Source organism: Gordionus sp. m RMFG-2023, chromosome 5, assembly GCF_954871325.1.
Source record: "Gordionus sp. m RMFG-2023 chromosome 5, tfGorSpeb1-WG-v2, whole genome shotgun sequence".
NCBI lineage: Eukaryota > Metazoa > Nematomorpha > Gordioida > Chordodea > Parachordodidae > Gordionus > Gordionus sp. m RMFG-2023.
In genome coordinates, this window is record NC_088779.1 from 9,145,094 (window position 1) to 9,172,725 (window position 27,632).

At 27.7% G+C, this 27,632-nt stretch overlaps 1 protein-coding gene across 1 annotated transcript; it reads right to left on the reverse strand.

Moving 5' to 3' along the window:
* On the reverse strand, positions 1-27,632 carry LOC135930458 (putative uncharacterized protein DDB_G0282133). Its single transcript, XM_065467255.1, has 3 exons — positions 27,573-27,632; positions 22,791-24,264; positions 1-1,828 (listed from the first exon to the last, which is right to left on the reverse strand). The coding sequence occupies exons 2-3, from the start codon at positions 24,235-24,237 to the stop codon at positions 1,464-1,466; spliced, it is 1,812 nt and encodes a 603-aa protein (XP_065323327.1). The 5' UTR covers positions 24,238-24,264; positions 27,573-27,632; the 3' UTR covers positions 1-1,463.

Genomic DNA, 27,632 nt, shown 5'->3' on the forward strand with positions numbered 1-27,632 from the left:
ATGTATATATATATATCGTTAGTTATCTTTAAGAAAGCGATGGGAGGCGGAAATCACAATCGTCACTTACTCCTCGCAAAAGGTGACCTTACAAATGAATGGCCAATTTTTTAGAAAAAATTATAAAAGAAATAATCATAGATATAAAAAATATTTAATGATAAAATAAATTATTATATTATAATATAATATGTCAAATTTACAATAATCTGATTTTTGGCAGATAAAATATATTATAACAGGTTATTTTTTTTTGTTTTAAAAAATTCGCAGAGAAGTATTTATTATCCGCCTTTACACGGTTGAGGAATGTGTAACATCTTCATAAATATCAACAGCCTATTTTTTTTAGCACGGAATTGATATTGAAAAACAATTAGTAATAAATAATGTACCTAAAGGAAGTAGTTAACAATTTTAATATTTAATAAAAATATCAAATTTTTATACGTATACAAAAAAAAGAGTAATATATTAAATAGGAAAAGTACAGGCGAATTTAGCATTACGATTGATGTATTATAGCAAGTGAACTAGACACGTGATGTGGATTTTGATTTCAACATATGTGCCTACATTTTTTTATGGTTAATGATAATCATCTGATCCCCCTCTCCCTTTTCCATAATGCTCTGAGAAGGTTTAATAAAAAAATATATTCTTAGAATACAAAATGATGTTATTTTTAATAAATAAAATACTTAACGACTGATGCATTGTTATAATATGGGGTTATACTATAAGGTATTTTTTGATGTTATAATATCTAGAAGCCTTACTCACAATAGTAATACAATCAAAAATAGTTAAAATGACCTATAATATGCATATTATAATGTATAATAATTAATTTAGGGAAATAAATTACTAAATGTTATTAGAATATTTAGTATAAATATCGAAAGGAACTTCTAGTAGCTTTATCAAATAACTTAGCAAAATGCGTATATATATTACTATTTTTTTTAAAAAAGTTTAGAAAATATAATATACATTATTTTACAGAAGTTTAGATAACCGGGAGAATAAAGGGAAAATGTTTTATATAAAGTATTATAATTCTTTAGAAAATAAATATAATTATACAATTATCACATATAGGTTCTTACTTTTTTATTATTTATAATTTATTGCCGCTTAAAATATGTATAAAAAAATAATAAGAAAATACTTGGAAATATTTATGGTTTCAATTTTTGGAATTGCAACAGTGATCATTAAGAATCTCATTCAAGGGAACCAAATTAATTAAAAATTTAATGACAAAAATTAATTAGTCACCGTGTTATATATTTTTGGGCGATTTGATAATGCTTCATGTTTTTTAAAAAATAAATAATGGAGATATATTAGTATCTAATAAGATAAAAACCTTATAATACTGGAACGCGACATATTATATTCTATAACTTGATTAGAGAATCCATGTATATTGCACACCCCTCTTTATCCCAAAATTCTAATCAATATATTTCATATTCTTCCTCAACGTGGCTTTCGTAAGGGTCTATGTCTTCCACTCTTTCACTGTCTGAATAATTATCATTGCTTATCAAACCACCGACATCATTCTCATTCGACGAATCTAGACCATCTTTCCCGATGGATTTGTTGATCAACTTGACGGCCTGGGTTTCCTTTTTTAGTTTCATGCGCCTGTTTTGGAACCAAATTTTTATTTGCCTCTCCGTTAAGCACAGGGTATGGGATATCTCGAGTCTCCGGCGACGCGTTAAATAGTGATTGTAACGAAATTCTTTCTCTAATTCGAGTGTCTGAAACCTGGAATAGGTTTGGCGGCCGCGTCTCCTGGATTGACCGTTGGTTCCTTATGGAAATATTTTTTTTAAAATTAAGGTTAAGGTCACTTATGGCCAGAAGATGCTTTCTTCTTTACCTCCTTCCCTTCTTACAATTCAAAATTAACATTTAAAATTGACCTGAATCATGTAAATGTTTTGTGATTCCAACAATGTAAAGTGTTACCTAGAATTTCAATAATAATCTAGTTTGGAGAGGGGGAGGGTAATTTCTTAGCATTTATTCTTAAATATAAGTTTCTATTATAATAGTTACATTGGACAACCTTACTTTCAAAATGAACGACTAATACAGTATATTCAAGCATGGTCGAGTCGATTTAACTTTATGGACATGATTTAATATGGATCTGGTTATCATGAAACTTAATATATGGTATAACTTTGTAAGAATAAAAAAATGCAAAGTATATTATTATATATATTATATATGCTAAAGCTAAACAGCATAGAGTTTTATGTGTTCCTCATTTTACGTGTATCATATTGGAAAAATAAGAAAAAAATATATATTCTTTGTTGTCTACTTCTAAAAAGTAAAATTATAACAATGTATTATAAGTACATTAGCATAATACAAATAAAATATTTTCGCCATAAAATGATGGAACAAACGATACAAATTATATATAATAAATTTCAAAAATGGAAGGCAAAATTTTTTAAAAAAATTACGAGTTTTTCTTTTTTAAAGGGATTAATTTTATTATTTGGTGTATTAATTTTAATAAAAAATCACAATCGTCATCATTACACAAATAGATTTGAAGTCGTTAATTGATCTGGTGTAAATCATTTAAAATTTATATTATAAATTTTTTTAAATGATGTTTTAATTTGTTATTTTTAATGTATAATTAATTGTCATAAATAGAGAGAGCAACTAAATAAAGTGAACAACACGATAGTCTTTTAAGACTTTCAATGTTTCAAAGATACTTCTTGTTGTTAGAAAATTTGTTCCATGAACCATATAAAATCTGTGGTAAAATTTTTGTGACACAAGTTGATTTGAAAATTCACAAGTATACAGTTAAAATGCCGAAAAGTTATACCCTAGGGGGGAGACCGTGGTTATTGTTATCTCGGGTCAGGTATTTCCTTATCAAATAATTTTAAGACTAATATATGCTTTGATATTTGGAATAAACTCTAAATATTTTAATAATATGCTCAAATGGTTTTAAATATGTCTCGCATAATTATACTCAAGATTAAATATCAATTATAAAAATATCTCAATTTTATTTAGGTATATAATAAATATTGAGAATATTTATGCTAATTTAATATCCAGAATTTATTTAGCTAAATGTGAAGGTCTGAAGCAAGTATTGATGGGGTTCGTATTCGCCATTTTAAAGCAGAGATTCATTTTTAATAAAAAAAATTAACGCAGGTAAAAGGTCAGATATTATATTTGAAAAAAACTAAGCCAATTATTCGTTTGAATTCTCTTAAATATAACAATTAAAAATGGAAATAAATTAGTCAATATAAATCCGTCCTATAAATTTATGGCACAAAATTATATAGGTAAATTGCCTAAAATCTTAAAACATTTAAAAAAAATAATACTACCTTTATACTCATATGTTTGCGCCATATTGGAAATAAATATTAGAATGGTTCATGGAAAACTGATCTAGAAAATGGCTACTATCTGTCAAAAATTATATAATTTATACCGCTGAATTTTATATAATTCCTCGAGAATTCGCGTTAACTGTGAATTCAGGGTTAATAAGATATCGCTCGAAATCTAAGAAAATGGCTTGGGTTTGTTAAATAAAGGCTGATTCTAGAAAAATGCTAATTTTAAGAAAAATAGACTAGGCATTCTAGGAAATTTGCAAGACTAACAATTAGACATGTAAACAGGTTTCTTCATGTAAAAACTGATCTAGAAAATAGGCAGTCAATAAAACTATTCTATAAAAAATATTAATTTTGCAAAAGTTAAAAAAAAAAAGCGTTATAATGAAAAAACATAACCCCTATTGTTTTCTTAATTTACCGGAAAATGGTGCGGGTAAACATATTGAATTGGGTATTCTAAAAATATATATGGAAATGGGTTTGTCTCGCAAGATTTAGAAAATATTAACAAATACTTTAAAAATTTTAATCCTTTTTGAGCCTAATTTTAAACTTATTCGATAAATCTAATTTAATTTTTAAAATTTTAAGATAATATAAATGCATATAAATGAGGACTTTATTATAATTCTTATTTCTAATTTTTTGAACCTTTATGCTTGTAAAATTTTAAATGGATTTTTCCAATTTTCTAGATAAACTTTATGTTAGAAATTCATTGTTATCGGTTTATTTTACATGAATGCATAGTTTAATTTCTTCTCATTTTTCAATTGTTTTGGATAGTGTTATAAGACGGGTTCATTTTGAACGCGTTGGTGAACAAAGTTTGATACTTTTGAAATAAAATAATGGACGGCGTTCCTTTTATTTTTGACGAACTCTGAATGTGAACGCGTTACTTTTTTATGACGAGCGCATTTTCCATTTTAAAAACACTTTTTATTTTTTTGAAAAGTTTAATATTAATTCGAATTTTTTAAGAAAAAAGTCTTATATTTAATAATCAACTGTTTTTCTTTTTTCACATTTCAGTTTTTTTTAACAAGCCATTATTATAGTTTATATTTTAATTTAATAGATTAGCTTAAGCATGCATATTATTATTTCATCATCACTAACTGATTCTGGAAATTCAAAATTAGATGCATTAACATAACCGTGGCCCAAATATGATAAATATTTTACAGTAACATCCTATATCAAAGGAACTAATATACTTACCAAATATTGTGCCAAAGAAGTATTAGGGGAGACCAGTGTTATATTGTTTATAAAAAATTGAAGTGTTATAAAAAATAGACAAAGCAATTTTTCTAAAATGTTTACACATAATTTTAGTCTTTACATATATCTCTACGGTAGGAATTAATATTTAAGAATAAAATCTTTTAGTTTTTAAAAAAATTTAAAAAAAATGAAAATTTAAATTTTATGAAAAACACCTGGGGTAGCTATTATCCCTTCACGTTACGTGTCATAGCGCTTCTTTATTTTTAGATTTTTAAAATTTTTTATATAAAACTGTTGATTCTAAGTAAATAAATAAAAATAAATTGTCAAATATGTTAAATTTAATAGGGTTAATCTATATAACATATATCACCTGGAAGAACTTGTTGTCACTTAAATATGTCATATAATTACAAAAAATAAGTCAATCATCTTCATATTGTCACTAATGGTCCTAGACAAACTAGTGGTTTTTAATGTAAGTATAAAGATTTTTTTATTCAAACTGCTTAAAAATGGCTAATATGTACCTTGCCAAAACGGTCCCAGATCTTCATAATTAATTAAAATTAAATTATCATAAATATTGTCAATATTTTTATATATGATACTCCGCCAAAACCTGCCCCAGGTCTTCAAAATTAATTAAATGTAATTTTATGATATTAAATTACCATAAATTGTGTCAATATTTATATATATTATAAAATATATATTTCTTTATCATTTAGAATTAATATTAAGTCCAAACAACGTTTATAAAAAAAAAGTTATTAATGAAAATGTAAAATTTTAAAAAGGTACCTTGGGTATGTTGAAATTTAAATTTGCATTTAAAATTGTTCATGAGCAGAAACATTTTTGAACCTACTTAAGCATCTTATTAAAATACATATTTGGCTTAAATTTTAAAACTTAAACTTTATTCATTTTTAAATTATTCGAGAAGTAAATACCTACCCCGGGAACACACTATCCCCGGTCTCCCCTATCAGTTTCAAAATCTTCAAGTTCCAATTTTAAACAACATTTGATTGTAATATTAATATTTTTATTTTACATAATATAACTAAGTAAAATCATTAAATTTGAAGAAAAAATGCATTTGGGCTATTTGACCCCAACAATAACGTTAGTTATTTTAAAATTGATAGACGCTGTATTAAATGGGATTTACAAAAGGTAAACTTATCACTATCAAATTAATTACATATATTTTTATTTTTTTGAAGATTGGAACACATATATATATGATATAAAGATCAATATGCTCTTTCTGCAATTATACATCCAAACTGGATGTACCAGTATTCAAGGCCATATTAACTGCCAAACGTTCCTGTCAATTAAATGGAAATTTAAAATAACAATTATTATTAAAAATTAATAAGAAAATTTTTATAAATAAAAATATATTTTTATTCGCTATATTATATTATAATTAATTAATTATCTTATCAAAATTAAACGATATTATTTTTCAACATGACTAATATATTGTGTTAAAACATATAATATAAGACATTGTAAATTAAATTTAAAAAATATTTATCATAAAATTTTGAACGAACGTGACCGCGTTCCTTTTTTTTTTGAAAGTGAACGTGTTCGATTTTTGTCAATGAACCTTGAACGCGAACGTGTTCGATTTTTTTAGAAATGTTTACAGCACTAGTTTTGTATCTTCTACCTTTATAATTTTTCAAATTTATGTTGGCATTTTCTAATTTAGATTTCCTTTTTTTTTGATATTTCTGACAATTTTCATCATAAATTTATTTTTTCATAATGTATGTGAAAAATCCAATATAAATCAAAAGTAGTTCAAAATTTCATATCTAGAGTTCGATATTCACGAGTAAGGTATTCTTTACATATTGAAATACCATTATGGCTTAATCGGGTCTCACAAATTTTTTCAAAAAAAAACCTATATAATAAATTATTTAAATTTTAAAAATTTGCTTAAAACACCATAAAATTATCACATATATTTTTAAAAGATATAGATTGATTATTATAAAAAAAGGTAATATTTGAAAAATTAATATCTATCCTATTTATTAAATTTTCAAGGCATTCTTATTTGACTTTAATAAAATTTAAAATATGCATTCTATTTTGGTTGTTGGAAATTTCTTATGCTAAAATTATCAGTTTATCAATTCCTTGACCCTTTAAAAATGCTGTTTTTCTAAAAAAAAATTATTCCCTTCTTTTTTTTTCTTTGATTTTAATCTGTAAAATTTACTATCTTTTTTTTCTTTCAATTATTCATAAACATCTCAAATTTAAAGCACGAAAAGATAATTTTTATAAAGTGTTAATAATCATGTTTTAAAATTACTTTAACATATTTACATATATATTTTTTTTTAAAAACACATGTTTGATAATTAAATTTACAAAAAAACAATATAATACTCCATAATGGTCAAAAATTACTTTTTAGAAATAATTTATCTGTATTTTTTATTTTCTTTAGCACCGAATTATTTATTTTTTTGGAGCTATATTAAATTTTGGCTACCACCAACACCATTAAACCCCTCATAAAGCCAATTTTTTTCCGGCCGAGTCTACCTAAAGCCCAGTTATTTTTTGGGGATTATGGTCCAACTTAAGGAAATTGTATTTATGACTGATTTATTAAAATTTCTATTCGTCAATATAATCATATTTATTAAAAACCATTTTTAATAAATCTTAACCATAGGCGTATCCAGGGTTTGCTAAGGGTGGGGGTGATGTGACACTTTTAGGTAGATATTTTTCCCCACAATAAATTTTATTGGAGTTAGTTCCATTTATTTTAGAGCTTGGCTATATTAGATTTTTATAAAAATAATTTTTGGGTTTCACTTTTTTAAAAAAAATTAAAATCCTTTTTTTAAAAAACTTAAATTTTAGTTTCTTATAAACATTTTTTTTGTGTAGTGGGGAAATTTTTATTTGCTTAAAACGATATTTACGAAAACAGGCAAATTTGCGATGGGTGAGGGTAATTTCCTCCCCAACCCCTTGCTTCTGACTCCGTGGTTGTTAAATCACTGTTCGCCTAAAATTTCCTTTGGTTGCTAGTTGCTATGCTATACTGCTTAGTGATCTGCATCGGGCCTAATTTTTTAAGCCCGGCTCGAACCCGAAATTTTTTTAAATAAAATTTACCGACCAAGCCTGGCCCGAATTTATTTAAATATAGAAATTAATTTTTATAATTACTCAAAATAAAAGAAATATGTTATATGTCGTTTAGTTTCAATAAATAAAATCAAATATTTTTATTTTACATAAAAAATTCAATATAAAATTGATAAATTTAGATATATTTAAAAAAATTTCCAAAGTCCGAGCCTACCGGGCCCAATTTTTTTTATAAAATATTAGGCCAGGCCCGACACCGATTATTTAAAATAGAATCAGGCCCGAAGCCCGTACGGGCCGGGCCGGGTACGGGCCTGGCCTCACTTTGCAGATCTCTAATACTGCTCACATATACTTCTTCTTTTTTTTGTTAAAAAATATAAAACAAAATCCAAAATGGTTATTACCATTTTAAAGAAAAAATAATAAATATAATTATAATATAGCCAAAAAAAAAATAAAAATAATTTATTATAGAATTTTTTTTAATTTTGATACCAAAAAATAAATCTTTCTATTTTCTCTATTTTCTCTCTCTCTCTCACTCTCACATCACACACACAAAAGAAAGAAAAATGGAAAACAAAAAAAATCCATAAATCAATCAAAAAAAAAATTAGTAAAAAGTTATATAAAATAATATTTTTTTAAAAAAAAATTTCCCCCCTTTTTTTAATCATTTTTTTTTCTTTTATATTTTTATAGATATTTCTTTTTTTTTTCTACCAAATATTTTGAAGTCAATTGACGTTTGCCGAATCTTTTTATGATTGACTTGCCGCTTTATTTTATTTTTTTTGATCTAAAAAAAATATATATTTAAAAAATGCCGAAAAATTTTTTTGTATTTGTTTTAATGAAAAATATACCAACAAGATAAAAAGACTATGTAAAAAGAGAATAAAGGGATTATTTTAAGTTAAGAAATTTGTATATAAAATAATATTTTTTGTATTTCTTGTTTTCATATTTTTAGATAAGATGATTATTTAAAAAGGAACAAGTACAAAAAAATTTCAATTTCTTAAAATCTCCCTTCATTGTTTATATTTAATAAGGATGGTATTTGGGTATCCAACAAATCGCATAGATTAAAAGAGTAGGTTTTTTTTTAAACATTATGTAAGTATAAATATTTGCATAAATGAGTGGGGAGGGTGTTTTGTTTTTAGCAAAATCAAATATTTTAATAATTTTTTTCTTTCCCTTTGAAGTAAATTTAGACAAAAATTTATTTATATTTTTTTATCGTATTTCCTTCCATATTTTTTTTTGTCTTTGAAAACCATAATATACAAAAAAGAAAAATTGATAATCTGTTTTTTTTTAAAAAAATAAGAAAATATTTAAGTGGTTTTTCATTTCTTTTCATGTAAAGAAAATTATAATTAAGGTTGCTTTGGGAGAAAGAACTTTTTATGTATGGATATTAGAAAATTATGAATTATCGAAAATATTTTAAAAAAATATTAATAATCTCTTTAAAAAATAAAATAATAATTTATATGGAAATCGAAATATAAGACAAAAAAAAATTTAATATTTTCTTAAATGTTTAATAATATCAAAAGAAAAAGAAAGTAATATCCTTTTTTAATAATAAAATATCATAATAAATTCAATTTTTATTTTGAAGAGAGAAAAAAAAAATGTTTTTATTTTTATAAATGGCATTTTTTTTTGTCATGGCAAATTTTCTATAGTCAATAGAACTCTTTTTTTCCCCCACAAAAAAAAATGAAAGATCAAAGTGACTGTTTCAATTATTATTTTTTAATATTAAATTATTGTTTTCTTTAGTAGTAAGAAAAAAAAAGGAAAATAAATTCAGAATTATAATTTGGGTAAAAAAAAAAATATATAAAATATAGAAGCAGACTCGAGGTTCAAAGTTCTGGATTATTTCACTTTCCTAAAGGATAGAAAAGAAAGAAAAAAGGTCAATCATATATTTAAAAGCAATATATGGGATATATTATTTTATTGATTTTTTCCTTTGAAGGAACAATATTTATAATATAATATATATTTAATAATTATTCATTGCGAAAAGATCCATGATATAATATTTCTTTATACTAATATTTAGCGTAGATAAAATATTAAAAAAATGTTTTTACATATTTATTGGGAGGTGTCATTTTGTGAAAATTAAGTAGGAAGGCGGGATGTGTTTATAAATATTAGCTTTAAATGGCTTTAATGTATGGAAATTTCTAAAATATTTGTAATTAAGAGGGTCTGCCATTGGCTAGTTCAAACCCAAACGCCTTCTACTCACCCATTGTCCCTCGTGGTTTATTAAGTTTTCTCACCCTCTCAATTAACTAAATATTTTGCTTAATCCGCCAGCCTAAAGTTTAAAAATTTTTAATGATTTGGTGTGGCGAAATAAAAAATTATTTTTAATATATTGATATCTGTTATGCCACATTTGCCCTAAAAATATTCTTAAAAAATTACCTGCCCATTTCTAATCTAATTAACTGTTTTATGTTTTATTTTTCTCGACATTTACGGATAGACGAAATGTTCAAATTAAATTTTTGGCCAACTTTTAACGTTGATTGTGTTTAATACGGTGAGAGTCACACATTGGCGCTTCGACATTCGATACCAACTCGAAGAAATTCCATGATGATATATATATCAAAGGTGAACAGACCAAAACTTATGTATACTCTTGCCACAAAATAATCTAAGATCGTCGGCTGTGTTATAATTTGGCAAGACATAACTATTAAAAAAAATTTGTCAGGCCCGACGAAATTTATTTTATTTGTCCCGAAAAGCCCAACCCGAAATAAAAATTGTTTGTCTGCCCGGCCCGAATTTATTTAAATAGAGAAGAATATAATTTTATTTTACAATTTTAAAAATATATTCTACAAATAAAAAATATTAGCGTCTTGTTTTTTAAAAGAATTTTTAAATATATCAATTTATTTGACAATATAATGAATCATATTTTAAAATTTAAGCCCGGCACAGACTAGATCGAAATTTTTTAAAAGATGTTGGGCCCAACCCAGCCCTAACCAAAATTATTTTTTAAAAATAGACCCGGCCCGGGTCCTAAACAAACTCGGGCCAAAATTTTGCTCTGTTTAATCAGGTACGAAGGGGGGGGGGCTCCTCTCATCTCAAATTTGCCTGTTCTCATAAATATCATTTTAAGCTAATAAAGATCCCCATTCTCCCTAAAAAATGTTTACAATATATCACTATAAGGAAGAATTAAGAAAAAATAGTAAAGGTTAAATAGCTTATTAAAATAACGACTATAATTGAAAATTTTTAGGAAAAAAGTATTTTTATAAAAGAAAAAGTGAAAACCCAAAATGATATTATTATAAAAATCTAATATAGCCAAAGGCCTACAATAAGTGGACCTAAAGATCTCCAATAAAATTTATAGGGGAAAACCCACCTAGCAAAATTCTGGAATACGCTATAAATAAATAATTATGTTGTATCTTAAAGTGTAAGCATTAAAAATTAGGGCGCCAATTATAATATTAACCTATATTACAATTCTAATAAACATTATATTGTGATAAAATATAATATTCTAGTTAATAAAAAAAAGAAGATAATTAATTATATTTTTTAAAAAAATGTATGTATATATAAAAAAAATTGATTTTATAAAATATTCTTTAGAATTTAAAAAAAGAATATATTAATAATATGCCACAAAATTCTCAGAGGTCTAATAACTCATACTAACTTCTCTTTATCCATATATTCTTTTGATGTTATTCTTGTTTTAAACTAAAAATTTAATCTCAAACCACAAAAAAAAATATTTATTATTTTCTTTCATCGTTATAAAATTCATTTGTATTATTTCTCACAAAATTAGTAAAAATGACAACAACAAAAAAAATTTAACAAAAAACTAATAATAGGATTTTTTTTCGATTCTACTTATAAATATTTGAAGAGAAAAGTTTGGATGAATCATAAAAAATAAAATTCTTCCAAACTTTATATAAGATTGCCAAAGATAACCCTTAATATTATATTCAATAGGTTGATACTCTCAATTTTGAGTGTTTTGGCTCTTCTAATCAAGATATTAATGATGAACCACAAAAGTCAGTGGGGAGAAGGGAGGAAATGAGTCATTTGATACAAAACATTTACAATTTTATCAACCTAGATAGTGGAATTGATTGCTTGGACATTGTGGGAAACGTTAGATTGGCCAAATTCACAACGTCACGTTTAAAAGACTAAGAGAATATTATAACTTGTAGTATCGAATGTTACAGAGATCCTATTATTTACAAAAAAAAGAGGAAAAATGTTTTTAAAAATTTTATGAGGGCAGATTTTATATTATAAGTCTGATCTCTGATGCATACCAGTTCAGGTCTGTGATGAAAAAATAGGATGGCTAGCGTCAAGAAATTGGCTACAAATATAATCTCCTAAATATTTAGCAGCTATCCAAATTCGGATCCGGGTTAAGTTCAAAAAAAACGGTTCAGATTTGGTTTGTAAAAAATAATAATATCGGCATGGTTTAAACCTTTAAAAACTGGTTCAAACATTTTAGCATACAAGCGTATGTGTAAAGAAAAAAACGTTACAATATAAATGTTTTCAGAATTCTTTCCCGTCAAATTATACGTATAAGTAGGAAAAATAATTTTATGACTCGGAATATTTTATGCTAAATTGGGTAGCTGGCACATAGTCAAAAATATTTATACTGTTAATATTTATCAGACAAAAATGATTATTAATCATCTTTAAAAGAGTTAAATATTATAAGGTTCAAACCGGTTTACGTTTATTTAGGTTCAGATTAGGTTAGAGTAAAAAAATTTTTGACGGTTCTGGTTCTGTAAATAATAACAGTTTATACCGGTTTAACGGTTCGATTCAAGTTCGGTTTGATTGATCTTATAAAATGTTTAACAAAAAAATTCAATACGTTGCTTTATTCTTTTTTGGCTTTGTATGCTGTCTATGTATATTATATAATCCTGAATAAATATGCCCAGGTTACAGGAAATTCATGAAAAGAATTGCTGAGAAATTGAAAACTTAGGAAGGTTGCTCAGACATAGATCGTACTTAATGTTTTTGATAATTCGGAACATTTGTAAAGTAAACACATAAATAAAAATCTAAATATTAATAAATAATACTAACCACGTTAAAGTTAAGTAATTAAAAATACCGTAAAATTTTTTTGATCCTATACATACTTCTTCAATGGCGATTTTATGTTTTTAAGAAATCTTTAAAATAAATTACTCATATTAATTATAGGCAAAAATGAATGAAAAAAAATCAAAGAGTTTTTTTAAAAAACAGTATGTTATATAGAGGTCTACAAGGCCTACCCCAGACCTTTTAGGCCAGTTAAGAACTTTCGCACTAGTTGTCCGCCCAGCCAAAAACTTTTTTGTGAACAAATATCCTGGCCAGACTCGGCCCTTTAAATTTATTGGCCAACCAGGGCCGTTATAATTTTTTAATAAAATTTTCCGGCCCAGCTCGTGGATAAGACTTTCGACTAACCGAGATTGGGATCTCTGATTTAGTATATAACTATCAGAGACTTGCAGAAGTCAAAATTTTATGCCCGGCTAGGATTTTTTTTTAAAAAATATTTCCTTCTTCTAGTCTTCCGGTTTTGTTTTTTTTTTTTAAAAAAAAATTATTTTCAAGCCCGGCTCAGGATATTTTAAAAAAAAATTCATTTTTTGGCCCAACGCAAGAATATTCTAAAGAAAATATAACCGATTTGTTTCGATTTTTTAAAACGGCCCGATTGAGATTTAAGCCAAAATAATATTATGTAAGCTAGGAGATTTCCCCCGTAGGTAAGCAGAAAAATTTGGATTTCTATTTACCAAATCTCTAAGCTTACATAATATTATTTTGGCTAAAATCTTAATCGGGACGTTTTTAAAAACTGACCCAAATTGGGCCGTTTTAACAACACTAGAAGCAGTAAATGAATATTAAAATGATCCAATATAGAATTTTCCAGCTAATTAATTGATATAATTTTGTAACAAAAAATTTAATCGGCCTGGCCTTGATTTTTTATTTTATATAAAAAAAAAATTCAGGCTTGACCCGATTTTTAAAATCATATCATTTTTTGCCGGGCTGGTGTTAGGGTCAGCAGGTCGGTCTGCAGGTCTCTGAATAAATATATTATTAATATTTTATAAAATGTATTTGGTATTATTCACTACATAATTATTATTTTAAATTTATAATAATATTCTTAAAAACATGCAAAAATAGGCCATAAGTTAAAGTTTAATTTTTTCTGATGATAAGTTGTTGAGATAACCGAATTTGCTGAGCTATTGTATAGGGTATAAATATTGCCTAACCATATATTTTCAGGGAAGCCCTAATGTCGTATAACATCTGAAAATCTTACCGAAACGAAATGTAAAAATAATGCGAGGTTTTTATGGTATTAAAATTTAAATAGTTTTATGTTGGTCAAGTAAAGGCATTTTGGAGACTTATTTGATTCGGTTTGTTTCAACCTCTGTCATAGGCATATTCAAGATTTTGCTAAGAGGGGCGGGCGCACTATTAATTGGGGTTTGCACCTATAAATTTTATTAGTTATTAAGTTTTTTAAATATTTCATTCAAAATCTTCTTTATATATTGTTATACATTTTTGAGAGAGAGGGCGGTGTGGGGTGCGTAGTGGGAAAATAAATGATATTTTAGAGGACAGACAAATTTTTCGGTGATGGGATTCTCTTTCCCCCTGGTTACGCTTTTAGTCTTTATGATGTAGGCTTCGTATATAGCATAATTTAGCATATTTTACTTGTAACCAATAATTTGCTTTTGAGATATCTTAGATGTGGTGTATGCTTATTTGTGTGGTTATGATTTTGTGATCTAATTTAGTTGTTCAGACCAGAGAGATAATCTCTGGAATTTGTGATCAAATTTTAAGACATCTATTAATAAAGTTAATAGAAAATTGTGATTATAGGAATTTGAATCAAAAATATTTTGTGCAAATGATTTTTTTTTCAAAAAAAAAGATTGTGATTTCATCCTTAAATTTTTTAATGCATGAAAATGACATCATATTTACGTGCAAAAGATTTTGCACTTTTGAGTTATATTTGATCAAAAATCTTTCTTCTTTAAAAAAAATCATCAAGGAATTCAACGCAAAATATTTTTGAAGATTCTTTTCAAACTCTAGATTTAGATGTACTGTTAGTAAGTAATCATTCAACATTCTTAAGAAGTAGCTAAGAATCTGGGATTCAGAACTGAAAAGGGTTAAAGCAGGTAATTTTTATAGGTTTATCTTCTGCTGATGATACCGTGTGAAGTTGTCATGGAAGCTTACTATTAATATTCGATTCGATAGAATATTGCGGATTTGAAAAATTTGGGTATTTAGGATAAAGTAGCCCTATTTTGCCAAACCCTTCAAGATGAGGCAGTGGTGTAAGCGTGAAATTGAATGAAATTGTTCAGAATAAATATAGGGATTAATGACTTAGCGGTCTCAACGCTGCTCTTAGAAACTCACTATATATTTATCTAGCCCCCATCTATTGATGTTATTTTCCAGAATATTTCAAGAAACATGCATTTTAAGAGTTGTAAATTATTTGACGTTTCTGCCTTTATATTTTAGTAAATAAACCCTAGACTTTATAACTGAAGTGTCGTGGCTTCAGTTATGGGTAGAATGGTATGTGGCACGTCTCGATGAGATTTGGTATGCGTCATTTTAGATTATTAAAAGCATCTACAACACTTATACTTTAACTTTTATTTTTAAAAAAAGAAAATAATTAATTATGAAAATTTAAGAAGCATTAATTAAAACAAATAAATTATATTTTTTAGTACAAAAAATAATTATATTTTTAAATATTTTTTGCCTTATACAGGGAAAATAAAACGCGCAATTATAAAATAAAATAAAATTGGCGCAAAGTGAAAAAAAGAACGTTTTTGCAGAAAGGAGTTGTGTACATAATTAGTGCTAAAACCTACACCCCTATACTTTCCGGAACTCTAATCATACCTCTGGACGCAGGGCGATCTCCCTGACCTAGATATCTAACTTACATTTACCGAACACCCTATTAAAGACTCCAAAAGTAAGTAAAACCCCTAGGTAAAAAGAAAATACAAAAACCACATGTTAACCTTAAATGTATTTAAATCAAAACAAAAGAAAACTTTATTTAATTTTTATGTATTTACGACAAAACAAAAGAAGGGCAAAAGAAAAAACTTTATTTAATTTTTATATATTGAAGACAACCAAAGAAGGATAAGAGCAAACTATTTTTAATTGAAGTTTATAACAATAACCATCAAATATTCCTTCTCCCACCTTTGCGGCTGGTCTGGGAATAGAGGGTTCCAACAGAAGCAACGGGTCCTGACCAACCCAAATATAGTAACCTCCCCGATATTCCCCAAGCTATTGTGTTCTTCTGAATTTTATATAAAATTTTTATCCTTTAGAGTTACTAGAAGTTATTACCAAAAATATATAAAATAATATGGCAAGTTTGTCAAAAAATGTTAGACCTACAAATTGTCTTTTTTTTGACAATGATAAAAATTATGGGCTCTTTTATAACTTATTTTGAATCCATCCATCCTTGACTCACTCTATCATAGATGTGAGGAATAGATTTCTATGGGCCGATATATTCCTTAGTGGCGTAACTTGGAAAGCGTCCTTCCATCTGGAGGGACTTTTGGCTCCTTTTATATGATATACAATACCTAGGTTTATTCAAAATAAAGCTTCTTAGAATTCTCTCATAATTAAATTAAAAAATTAAGTATATTATAAAATGCCTTTGATATTTTAATCTCTAGACATAATGATCATTATAATTCAAAAATAATCTTTTATGATTAATGCAAAATCCACAAAATTACAAATTAACAAATTGGATTTTTTTTGTAAAAGTAAATTTTAATTATCTTCAAAAACAAATTAAGAAAGCAGCTGTAGAATTTTAATATTAAAAAATATTTTGAACATTTCATTCATTCTTTCTTTCTTTCTCTCTTTCTTTCTTTTTTTTCCTTCTTTCTTTCTTTCTTTCTTTCTTTCTTTCTTTCTTTCTTTCTTTCTTTCTTTCTTTCTTTCTTTCTTTCTTTCTTTCTTTCTTTCTTTCTTTCTTTCTTTCTTTCTTTCTTTCTTTCTTTCTTTCTTTTTTCTTTCTTTCTTTCTTTCTTTCTTTTTTCTTTCTTTTTTAACTAATTTAGTTTATCAATCACAATATTAATTAAAAATTGAATATTAAATCATTTGCCTCTTAAATTTTAATGCAAAAAATATGCTTTCTTTTAATAATACGTAAATCAAAAAAGTCCCTAGATTTAATTTGAATTTGTCAATAGTTAAAAAGATAAATACACTTATATAATTATAATTAAATTTATGTTATAATTATATATACATATTATTATTGATTATATATTTTCTTAAAATTAAATTTAAATAATAAATAAAAGTTTGTTTTATATGATATATTTGTGAAGTTGGCCAAATTAATTTTTGAATAATTTTTTTTAACACAAAAAATAAAACCATATTTGGAATATTTTCGGCATTAAGCTATGTTTTAAATATAGCTTAAGACTTTCAATCGAAAAGACTATATATTTGTTTTCTAGTTAATTGATTACGCTCACCGTTAAATATACTAATATACTTTAGTTTGTAGGACATGTTAACTCCACCTCCTACGTTTGGAGATACCAAATGACTAACTAAAACCCTGTCTAACAAAACTGTCCCGTTGAAATATTTCTTTTAACAAATAATAAAGACAGAGGTATTGATAAAATATAGGCTGGGTTTCATGCACAGATATTAAAAGAAATTTGGCGCTTTTTATTATTTTTAACATAATTAATTTGATTTGAAGCTCACCCTCTCATATATTTTGCAAAGCTTTAAAAAAAAGAAGTTTTTAGGACCGGAAAAATAGGGCAGCGGTAAAGGTCCACTAGCTTTTTTAAGCCTTTAAAAATGAAATATAATTTTTAAAAAAAATATAAAAATTATACATAAATTATACATAATATTATTTAATTTCAATCTTTTTTGCAAATTTTTTTTTATTTATGAGTAAATTTAGTAGCATATAGGCATCCCACCTCCCCCCAAGTCAATGACAACATTACACCTCAACCAAATAAAATGAGCAAATATAAGTGTAACAAATTAGCAAAACCATGCCTCCTCACCCCTCCTCCTCAATTTCAATGATGATATTACATCATACCGCCTCCCTCCACGTCATGGTATAAGTGCCTAATAGCATCATCAAATTGCATTCAATCTTTCTCATTCTATTATGCTTGTATAATGAATATAGATGGTCCTGTTTCTTAATATTACTTAATAAAGAGATGATTGTTTTAACCTATCCTGTAAAAAGCCATACTCTTAAGAAACTTTTAGACTAGAGGTGGACTGGTCATTTAGAAACATCTCGTATCATTTATAAGAATTTTGAGGCTATTGGTGAATTACTATTTTACTTTTCTAATAGAACTCTTAACTTAGAAATCCACTCATGATTCAGTCGAATGGTTTTCTATCGCCGTTAATATAAATGACATTTATTGGATATTTTAATTTATGAAGTATTATTACAATAGCTCCAATAAATAAGTATCTACATTCAGCAATTACTAATATAGTGGAAGCTAAAAATTCTGTTGATTCCACAATTAATATATAAAAAAATAAAATAAGAATTAAGAACGAGAAACTTATATCAAAATTTAATCTCATCCTTCAAAAATCAAGGGAATACAAAACACCTATAAATCTTCAAGATTTTTTAGTCGATACCAAATTGCAAATTAATTGTGAGAAGAATTTCAATTGAAGTTCTTTAAAAAAAAACTTATTATAAAATTATTGATTTCTTTATAGATAGTTTTGTAGATAGATTTATACACAAGATGATTATAATCTTCTATCATGTTTTAATACATTGTCACCCTGGACCTTAATTATTTTATATCAGATAAAATGACCACACTAGAATCATTATCAAACTTAAATATGGAAATGTCACAATCATGAAATGAAAATAGCAAAATATTAAAAAAAATCATCTTTCATTTAAAGAATTGTATAAATGCTACTCAGCAGCCATCATCATGTATCAGCAGCTTTTTGTGAGGCCTCATTCTCTACACTAAAGAGAGAACTTTCTAGAGAATAGATAAAAGATCAACGAAAACAAAATTCAGTATCAATAACTTATGGGAAAAAAAATAATACAGATTTAGCTTATTTGTTTATATTAAAATTTATAAAAAAAATTGTCTATAAATTTTTAATAAAAATATCTATGAGTGCCAAACTAATTGTTATATCTCAAAAAAAATATTGGCCCTCCTAAGTAAAGAGTTGCCTACTCCAGATGAAAATTTATGGGTACGGCCCTGATGGGATAGAACCTAATGGAGCTAAGGTTTTAACAATTCAATTATAGAATTCTTTGATGTCTCCTTCTTATATTCTATGAGACAATTAATATTTACCAATTTCCACCCCCCCCCTCGTTTAGAGGACCGTGAGTTAGTTGCCTTATTTATTCAAGGATATCTATGTTCGGCATTCGTAGTTAAATGTCGGAACATTTCTCTAGTATTTTTAAATTATGAACGGTATACAGGTTTATCAAAATTCATAAATGAAAACCAAGAAGCGTTCAGCAAAAGTCTTGCCCCCCCTCTTCCCACATATTAAAAATATTTTAAGGGGCCCTCCCCCATAATTTTAGTTTTCTGTATCTTAAAAAAAAGATTGGATTGGATCATTCCGTATTGCTGGGGTGCAGGTGACGTTAACGATCAAAACGAAGAAGAACCGTCGTATATAATCTAATTCATGTTTCAAAATAAAAGTTTTTTTTACAATGAGAAAGAGGATTTTTATCTTAAAATTGGCACTCTTTTAATTAATTCATTTGAAATCTCAGGAATGACAATCAAACCTAGTCATTAAATATTTTAAGAATACATGTGCCTTAATATTGACCTATTATAATGAAATATTCGGTTTTTAGACACTAGCATAAACCATTAAAAAAAGATTTATAAATTTTTTAAGTGGACGCCTAAATTATAATAACATAAGGTAGTTATCAGGTGTTGAGGTTACTTAAGCCCTCCTAAAAATTTTAGGAAATGAAATATAGTGGTAATGAAGTAATATTATTTTGGGGATTGTGCTTGAGCGAAGTAGAAGAGACAATTTATTTTATAAATGGCATGACACTACCACCACGCCAACACTCCTCATTTAGGGGTTTAAATTAAACATCAATTGTGTCCAACACTGATGTATCCAGGATTTTGTTATAGGGGGGGGCACTATTAGGTAATTTTTCCCTCATAGATTTTGTTGGTGATCTAGATCCACTTATTTAGATTTTTATAAAAATATTTTTGGGTTTTCACCAATTTTTGCTAGAAAATTTCGAATTATGGTCATTATTTTAAAAATTTATAAATATTTATACTAATTTTTTTTTCAATTCCTTATAATGATATATTGAATCATTTTTTGGGGGAGTAGGGGTGGGTGAAAAGGGGGGGGATTTTTTAGCTTAAAATGATATTTCCAAAAAAAGAAAAATTTGCGATGAAAAAATCCCCCCCCCCACCCCCATTGGTTACGCACTAGGTGTCCATTATTAATAATATTTGAGAGACCATTTCAAATAAAAAATCGTTTTCTTAAATATTCATAAAAGCAAACAAATTTTACCCTTACCTAAGGATTCTTTCAAAACTTGTTTTGAGAATTATTAAACTTGAATATACTTTTATTCTATAAAATTCAACATTACGTTGAATGATGTATAATAATAGGAATTTTTAAACTTAGGGGGATAGAGACTCCCCTCTCCACTCAATTCCCTTCCTAGTTCATATGCAGTAGCGACATTGTGGGAGGATTGTAGGGGCTCAACTGTAGTTCTAAAATTTATAAAACACCTAAAAAAAGAAAGTATTTTAAAATTGCTTGCAGCTAGCTAAAGGTCATTTTCAAAAATAGCAAAATAAAGTTTTCAAAATTTTTTTTACCCACCCCCCTCCCCCCCACCTTTTTGAGATTGTAAAGGCCAGTGACGACACGATCTTTATATGTCATATCTGTCGTAGATTTGTAGATTTATATTATATTTATTTTATCTAATATCGTATGACAATCCAACAATTTATAAAAGTCGAAATATTAGTGAATAAATAGAGATTTATGAATTCTTGTAAAGTTATATAATATGAGTAAATAATCATTTATACAAATTGGGAATTTTTACAATATCCTAAGCAAATGTAAAACTATGTTATTTATCATTAATCACAAAAAATATAGGTAGTGGTTAATTTAAAGATCTAAACGTATCTCCTTATCCACCGCAAGATTTTAAATCAGTTTCTTTTCAAATTGCTGTTATTTTTAAAATAAGCCCACTCCTAAATGTCTTAGCCGGACCTGTATTTTTTACTAACATTTTAAATAATGACTAAATATTGATCGCAACAGCGTTTAGCATATACAATTTATTCATATTGACATCTTATTTGTAATTCTTTTCTGAGAGTTTTTATTCCTTTATGATTTATGAGTTTTAAACTCCTAAACAAGCAAAATCTATACCATGTTAACATATTTTCCAAGGCAGGGAATCTTGCAAAAGTAATAGGCTCTCTTATAAGACAATGTAAGATAGCATGTGTATAAACTCTTGACTAATTAATACAGAATTGATAGGCTCACCCTATTACTGTCCCTCTGGATCAAATCCAAACACATCTAAAGGACATTCATAATAATTATTTTATCATGTATTGCATGAATTACTATGTGTCTAAAAACAAAATACGTCCCCAGCATGCATAGACAAAAAAAAATTTTTTTAGAAAATAATCAGGGTTTTAACGGTCATTGGCTCGAACCGCTTTATGAGTATCGGATGGGTCCAAATCAAAGACCGGAACATGACATTGACTATATAATATGGCCATTATATTTTTCCGATATACCATCTTTTTCCTGCAAATGGTTAACGATCATATTTTTTTTAACCCAAATATATACAAATAAATATTTTATAATTGCTTGCTTTTTCAGAATTCCTATTAGACGCAATTATGATTCTAGAAGAAGACTCAAGGTTTAAAATTCGAATTCTCAAATGTCTCTCATCCAATGCTAATCTTTTGTGTGTAAAACTCATTTAAAAATTTTTAAAAAATAGATCTTAATATTTATGCCTATTCACCTCCCCGATTTCTGGACCTGCTTATAATAAAATAGCAAAATTTTTCTATCAATGTTATAATATTTCGCTTATTTTGCACAAAAAAATTTTAATTATATTAACTTTTTTATACTTTAAAATTTTTGTTATAATTAATGAGTTTAATAATTTATAATACTATATCAAATATTATTATAAATACTTATCTTTTTCTTTCTACCTTTCTTAAAATTTTTTCTTTATTACATAAAAAAGAAATCATATACCAAAATACTCAAATGGCATTGACATAATAATGTATAAATCCGATTTATGCTCTCGAGGTTCAGAAATATAAAAATCTATATTTTCGCAGCCTTAACCATTCCACCATAAGTTCTAACTGATGTTTCTTAAAATCTCATTCTTATTTTCAAATATAATTTGGAATTATTAAATGTCAAAAAAACTATGATAATCTCTCTCAGTGGCGTATTTAGAGGAAAGTTAAAAGAAAATGCCCCCCCCCCTCAGCTCAGAAAAAAAATCCCTAATATATATAAATAAAATCACTATTAATAATATACTATTTGATTAATTTATTATGTATTTAGAGGAAAGTTAAAAGAACATGCCCCCCCTCAGCTCAGAAAAAAAATCCCTAATATATTTCAATAAAATCACTATTAATAATATACTATTTGATTAATTTTTTATACCAGCTGGATTCATCCAGGAATACCAAGTAAACAAATTGGTGGGACTGGAAGTATTGCCGAGTTTGTGATCTTCGTTATCGTTGATGCTTTTAAACGTTAGTCGCTCTAAACTTTTTGAGGATTGGCTTAAATTTACATTGTTGCTATCATTTCTATTAAAGTTGAAACAACTTTTGGCGTAAAAGGGTGGGTTATTGAAAAAATAGGTGGACGAGTCGTATTGATTATTATTACTATTGACGGTATAGAGCAATTTTTCGTTTTGGCGAAAGGGAGCATCGATAGATAATAGATTGCTAGTCATGTTTCTATTATTCTCATAAAAGCCCGTGTCGGATTGGATAATATTCCCTTTTGGTTGGTTGAGGAGGTTGAACATATTTTTATCCCTGTCCATAGTAATGGGTATAACCGGGTGATTGGTAGGTTTTGTGTCTTCATATTTAAATGGTTTATCGTTGGCCATATTTTGGTTTAGCGAACCTTGTGGATCTGATTTGCTCGTTTTGTTTGCGTTGGTTGCTGCATTTTGAATATCGGGTTTACTCTTTATTTGGATGTTTTTAATACTGGCATGGTGATTATATTCGTCGCAATAAGTCATTATAGATGGAGTAGTATTATTGGAGCTTTCTTTAGTTAATAGATGATTATTTAGTAGTCTATCATCAAACACATGACCATCGATCCAACAACCCTGATTTCTCTCCTCACAAAAATAGTCGTAATAATACATAGGTGGATGGTACCGATGGGCAGACGGGTGATTAGGATTCCCCACTACGGCTAATGCCCTGTGATAATTGTTTTCATAAAAGGGCAAAGGAAAATTTTGGTAATCGATACCATTGTTATGATTATTATTGCAAGGAAGCGTATTTTGCATTGTGGATGTAAAAGTGTTGTATAATTTGGCCCCGGGGGCTACAGTTGTTCTTGCTAATACTTCTCGAGGAGAGGAGTGGTAGGAAAAGGATTTCGATGTCGAGGTATTAGACGCATAAAAACTAATGTTATGGGAGATACTTTTGCTTTTATAATCTGCTGATAATGGTGATATCGTGTATTGAGGGTTATACGAGGTCCTGGAGACAACTTTAACAATAGAGTCCTTCTCATCCTTGCAATGACGAGAGGGAAGGGTGATCGTGGATGATTGAAACAAGGGGTAAGAAGGTGTGGGGTGTTGATATACATTCTCAATATTACTATGAGGCTTCTGTTTGCAAGGTAAATAATTGAAAGGGCTATATTGACGTGCGTATAAATTTTGGTAATAATAATTACTTATTATGGGGGAGTGATATATATTACCGTTATTTGCGGGGCTATTAAAATCATCGTAATTGTTAGTATTGGGATAGTACGTTTCTATGTAGCCCTTCTCAAGTCCGGTATTGTAATTTTTAGGGATATCGTATCTGTAAAACGAGTCCCCATTTGCCATCAATTTTGTCCTTTGCCAAAGACCAAACTATGATATATTTTTTTGGCTTGTTTTAAATCATCATTTTATTAAAATTGATTGTTTTGTGTAAAGAATGAATAATGAATCGAGATCACGTGAGTATGTGATGACGTTTAACAAAATATAAATTAAATTATAAGCATTGTCCATTCCACCATTATTTTTTTTCATAGAATGTATGACATATATTTGTCATAGGAAAATAGACTGCGTAATGGTTTGAATTTTCTATTCTAACCGTAGATTTATTTATTAAATATAAAATTTATCATTTTCAACTTTCTAAAATTACTTTTAATATATTTTTTTGTAAATATTAACCCTCAGTGACCCTCACATTGTAGGGAGAGGCCTATAAATTTTAGTTTATTTCTCGGGGACTCTGGTATTATACTGATTCCTATAGTAATAGTATAATATTTTAAATGGCCTTGGCTATAACCCTGAAAGTAGGACTGGTTTATTGATTTTAAACTATTGTATGTTTATTTTGCTACATTGTATTGCTATTGGTTTAATATTAGCATAATTCAAATTATTATTTATACAGGGAAGAATTAAAATCATTATTTTACTAATAATTGCGCCAATATATTTTGTGTCAAAAAACAAAAATATATCACTTGGTAAATTGGAAATATAAGGAAATAATAAAGCCACAAAAAGACTTTACCTCTCCCCCACTTGCCCGCTTACCAGCCCTTTCATAGATCCCCCATTAAATCACGCTTCTAAAACATTTTTCTCAGACCTATTCCTCGATACCAGAAAATCTAACAACATATCAGGAATTCCCAAAGATGCTAGGTTACAAGTCGCTAAATCTCTCTCTGATTGCATCTCCTCTCTAGTATAAAACTTTAACAGTGAGACTGAATAGCTTAAATTCTTATTTTTTGGTTATAATACCTCTAGGTTACCTGATAAATACCTCTTTAACCCAACAAATTAAAGATGCCTTTTGCAACGTTTCTCCACATCTCGGGTTTAAAGGTCCACAATTTTTTATAACAAAAAAAAGCTTCTCTTATTAAACTTAAAGCCAAACTTAAAAAAATTGACTGTTTAAAGGTGTTCTCAAATTGGCCTCTTCTTTTGATTCACTAGCTCACCACTCAATGAGATATACATAAAACTCATTTCAAAACACCCTTCTTCCACTTCAACACCAGTCATCCAACAACCTAATTCTCATTGTGCTTCCCATTTTACTTCAGATTACGTAAGGAAGGCAATCCTATCTTTTCATCGAAACTCCTCTCACCTCCATGGAATCAGACCCATAATTCCTCACGGACACAACTTCTCCAGTGATAGTTTACAAACTTTCGTCCTTCTTAAAATCACAAACTGATGCAACCGAATATTAAATGGTGATGTGCCCAGTTTTGTTTCCCCCATTCATTTTGGAGTCAGAATTTTGCTTCAAGTCTGGTATATGGACGACAGAATTATTAGTGGACCTCAATTGGAAACCAATAAGGCCGTACAGATCTCATTTTCAACCCCATAGATCCGAATTTCTGCAAGTAAACTCCTCCGATCAACAATTACAAAATTACTTCCAAGGAGGAGATAACACATCTAAGAACCCCAGTAGGTGGATTCACTTCAATCAGTGCCTTCCTCCACTCTACTCTTATTATTTTTCTTAAGCTTACTTACCCCCCCCCCCCGATTTGCTACCCTCGCATAAATCATTTTCCCTCCTTAAAAACTTTTTTTAACATTCCATGCATATTTTATGCTCTACGTTCAAGGCCTATTTAAGGATCCTATCCCTCTCAATATTTATGAAAACGGAATAAAAGATCTAACTGAAGATATTTTGAATAAAATTCATTAAATGACTGGGCTCAAGCTTCATTACCCATAAAGTGGTGGTTTAGAGATTAGATCTCCCACCGATCCTGCCTTTATTTCGAGCAGTCTACTTTCGATACCCGTCCCACACCTCACAAAAGACTTTTTAGATGATGCTATCCTGCTATGTCTCATCGCCCAAATCCAATAGACAGAGGGATGTGACAGGCCAGTTGTAGCCTGCTGCGTTGAATTCTTAATCATCTAGCATGTTCCCGACAGACAGTTCTCTCTTCACTTCTTTACTTAATGGATCCGGGCATAAATTTTGAAAGTCATTCGTCTCAAAAATTTTTAACTCTATCTAATCATAATGAGCTAACTCACGAAATAGAATCCGCCTAAATTTTACAATAGCCTTTCCTCACTTCTGTTCTGCTTGCAGAATCCCCATAGACATCAAAGGAAGACACTTTACATTGCAGATCGTGCACAAGAGAAATATTCAGGCACACACAATGCACCTTGATCCAGCGAGTATTAAAATCAGCCCAAATACCCGCTATGCCTAAACATCAAGCCTTTTTAGATCCGATGGAAAAAAACCTAGCGGAATCGCCCTGATTCCATGGAAACGGGCCTAATTTCTGGTTTGGGCCTATTCTTATATAAAACCGTTACTTTATCCAACCAAACTCCAACCTACTTTAGCAAAAAGAACAACATAAAATTTCCATACATTCTGAAATATCAGAAGATCCCATCTTTATCCTAATATTATCCACTACTTTAACCTCCTTTGGTAAGCTTGCATTATCCTTCTTCAAAAATTTAGAATCTCACATCCGCAAGCATACTCGCGATCTGTGAGAAGGTCTCTTCAAAGACTGGCTAGCTATCCTTAAAGCGAATTATCAAAGTTTCAATGGCAGTATTCTCTCCACAGATCTTTGCTAGACTCATTTTTTCGTCTTTATTCTCATCATTTTACACTATATTTTACCTTCGCATTATTAAATTTTGATATTTTTTTTTCGTATATAAATTTTATGTTGACTTATATTAATATGAATAATAAAAATTATATGGAGAACTACTAAGAATTAAGTTAATTACTATATCTTGATTTATTTCATCAACTCTTGTCTGGCATATATTTAACAATTAACATTTATAAACTATTGAATTAAAGATTAACTCAATAAATTTTAATTTTTAAAAAGGAAATAAAAATTAATTAATGATTTATAAATGATAATATTTTAAGAAAATATATTTTAATATAATAAAAATCTTAAAATATTAAATTTTATTCTAACTATAAATTTTACTAAAAAACTTTCGTAAATTTTATGTTAAAATTTTGAAACTTTCAGAATATCTTTTTTTAAAAAAAAATGTTTTAGAATTATTTTTCTCTCATATCATAACTATTTAAAAGGATTTTATTTTAAAATCGATTAAATACTGAAATTATGTTTCATATATATAATATAATAATCTAAATATACCTGTGTCTTTTTCAACTATTAAAAAGATGTAAAATGATATATTCAAATTTCTGAGACTTT

Excerpts from the sequence above, each read along its gene's own strand:
- LOC135930458 (XM_065467255.1), bottom strand. The coding sequence starts at position 24,237 with ATGGCAAATGGGGACTCGTTTTACAGATACGATATCCCTAAAAATTAC. Across the intron at positions 1,829-22,790 it reads TTCCTGGATGAATCCAGCTG|GAACCAACGGTCAATCCAGG; the intron begins GTATAAAAAATT and ends TATTTCCATAAG.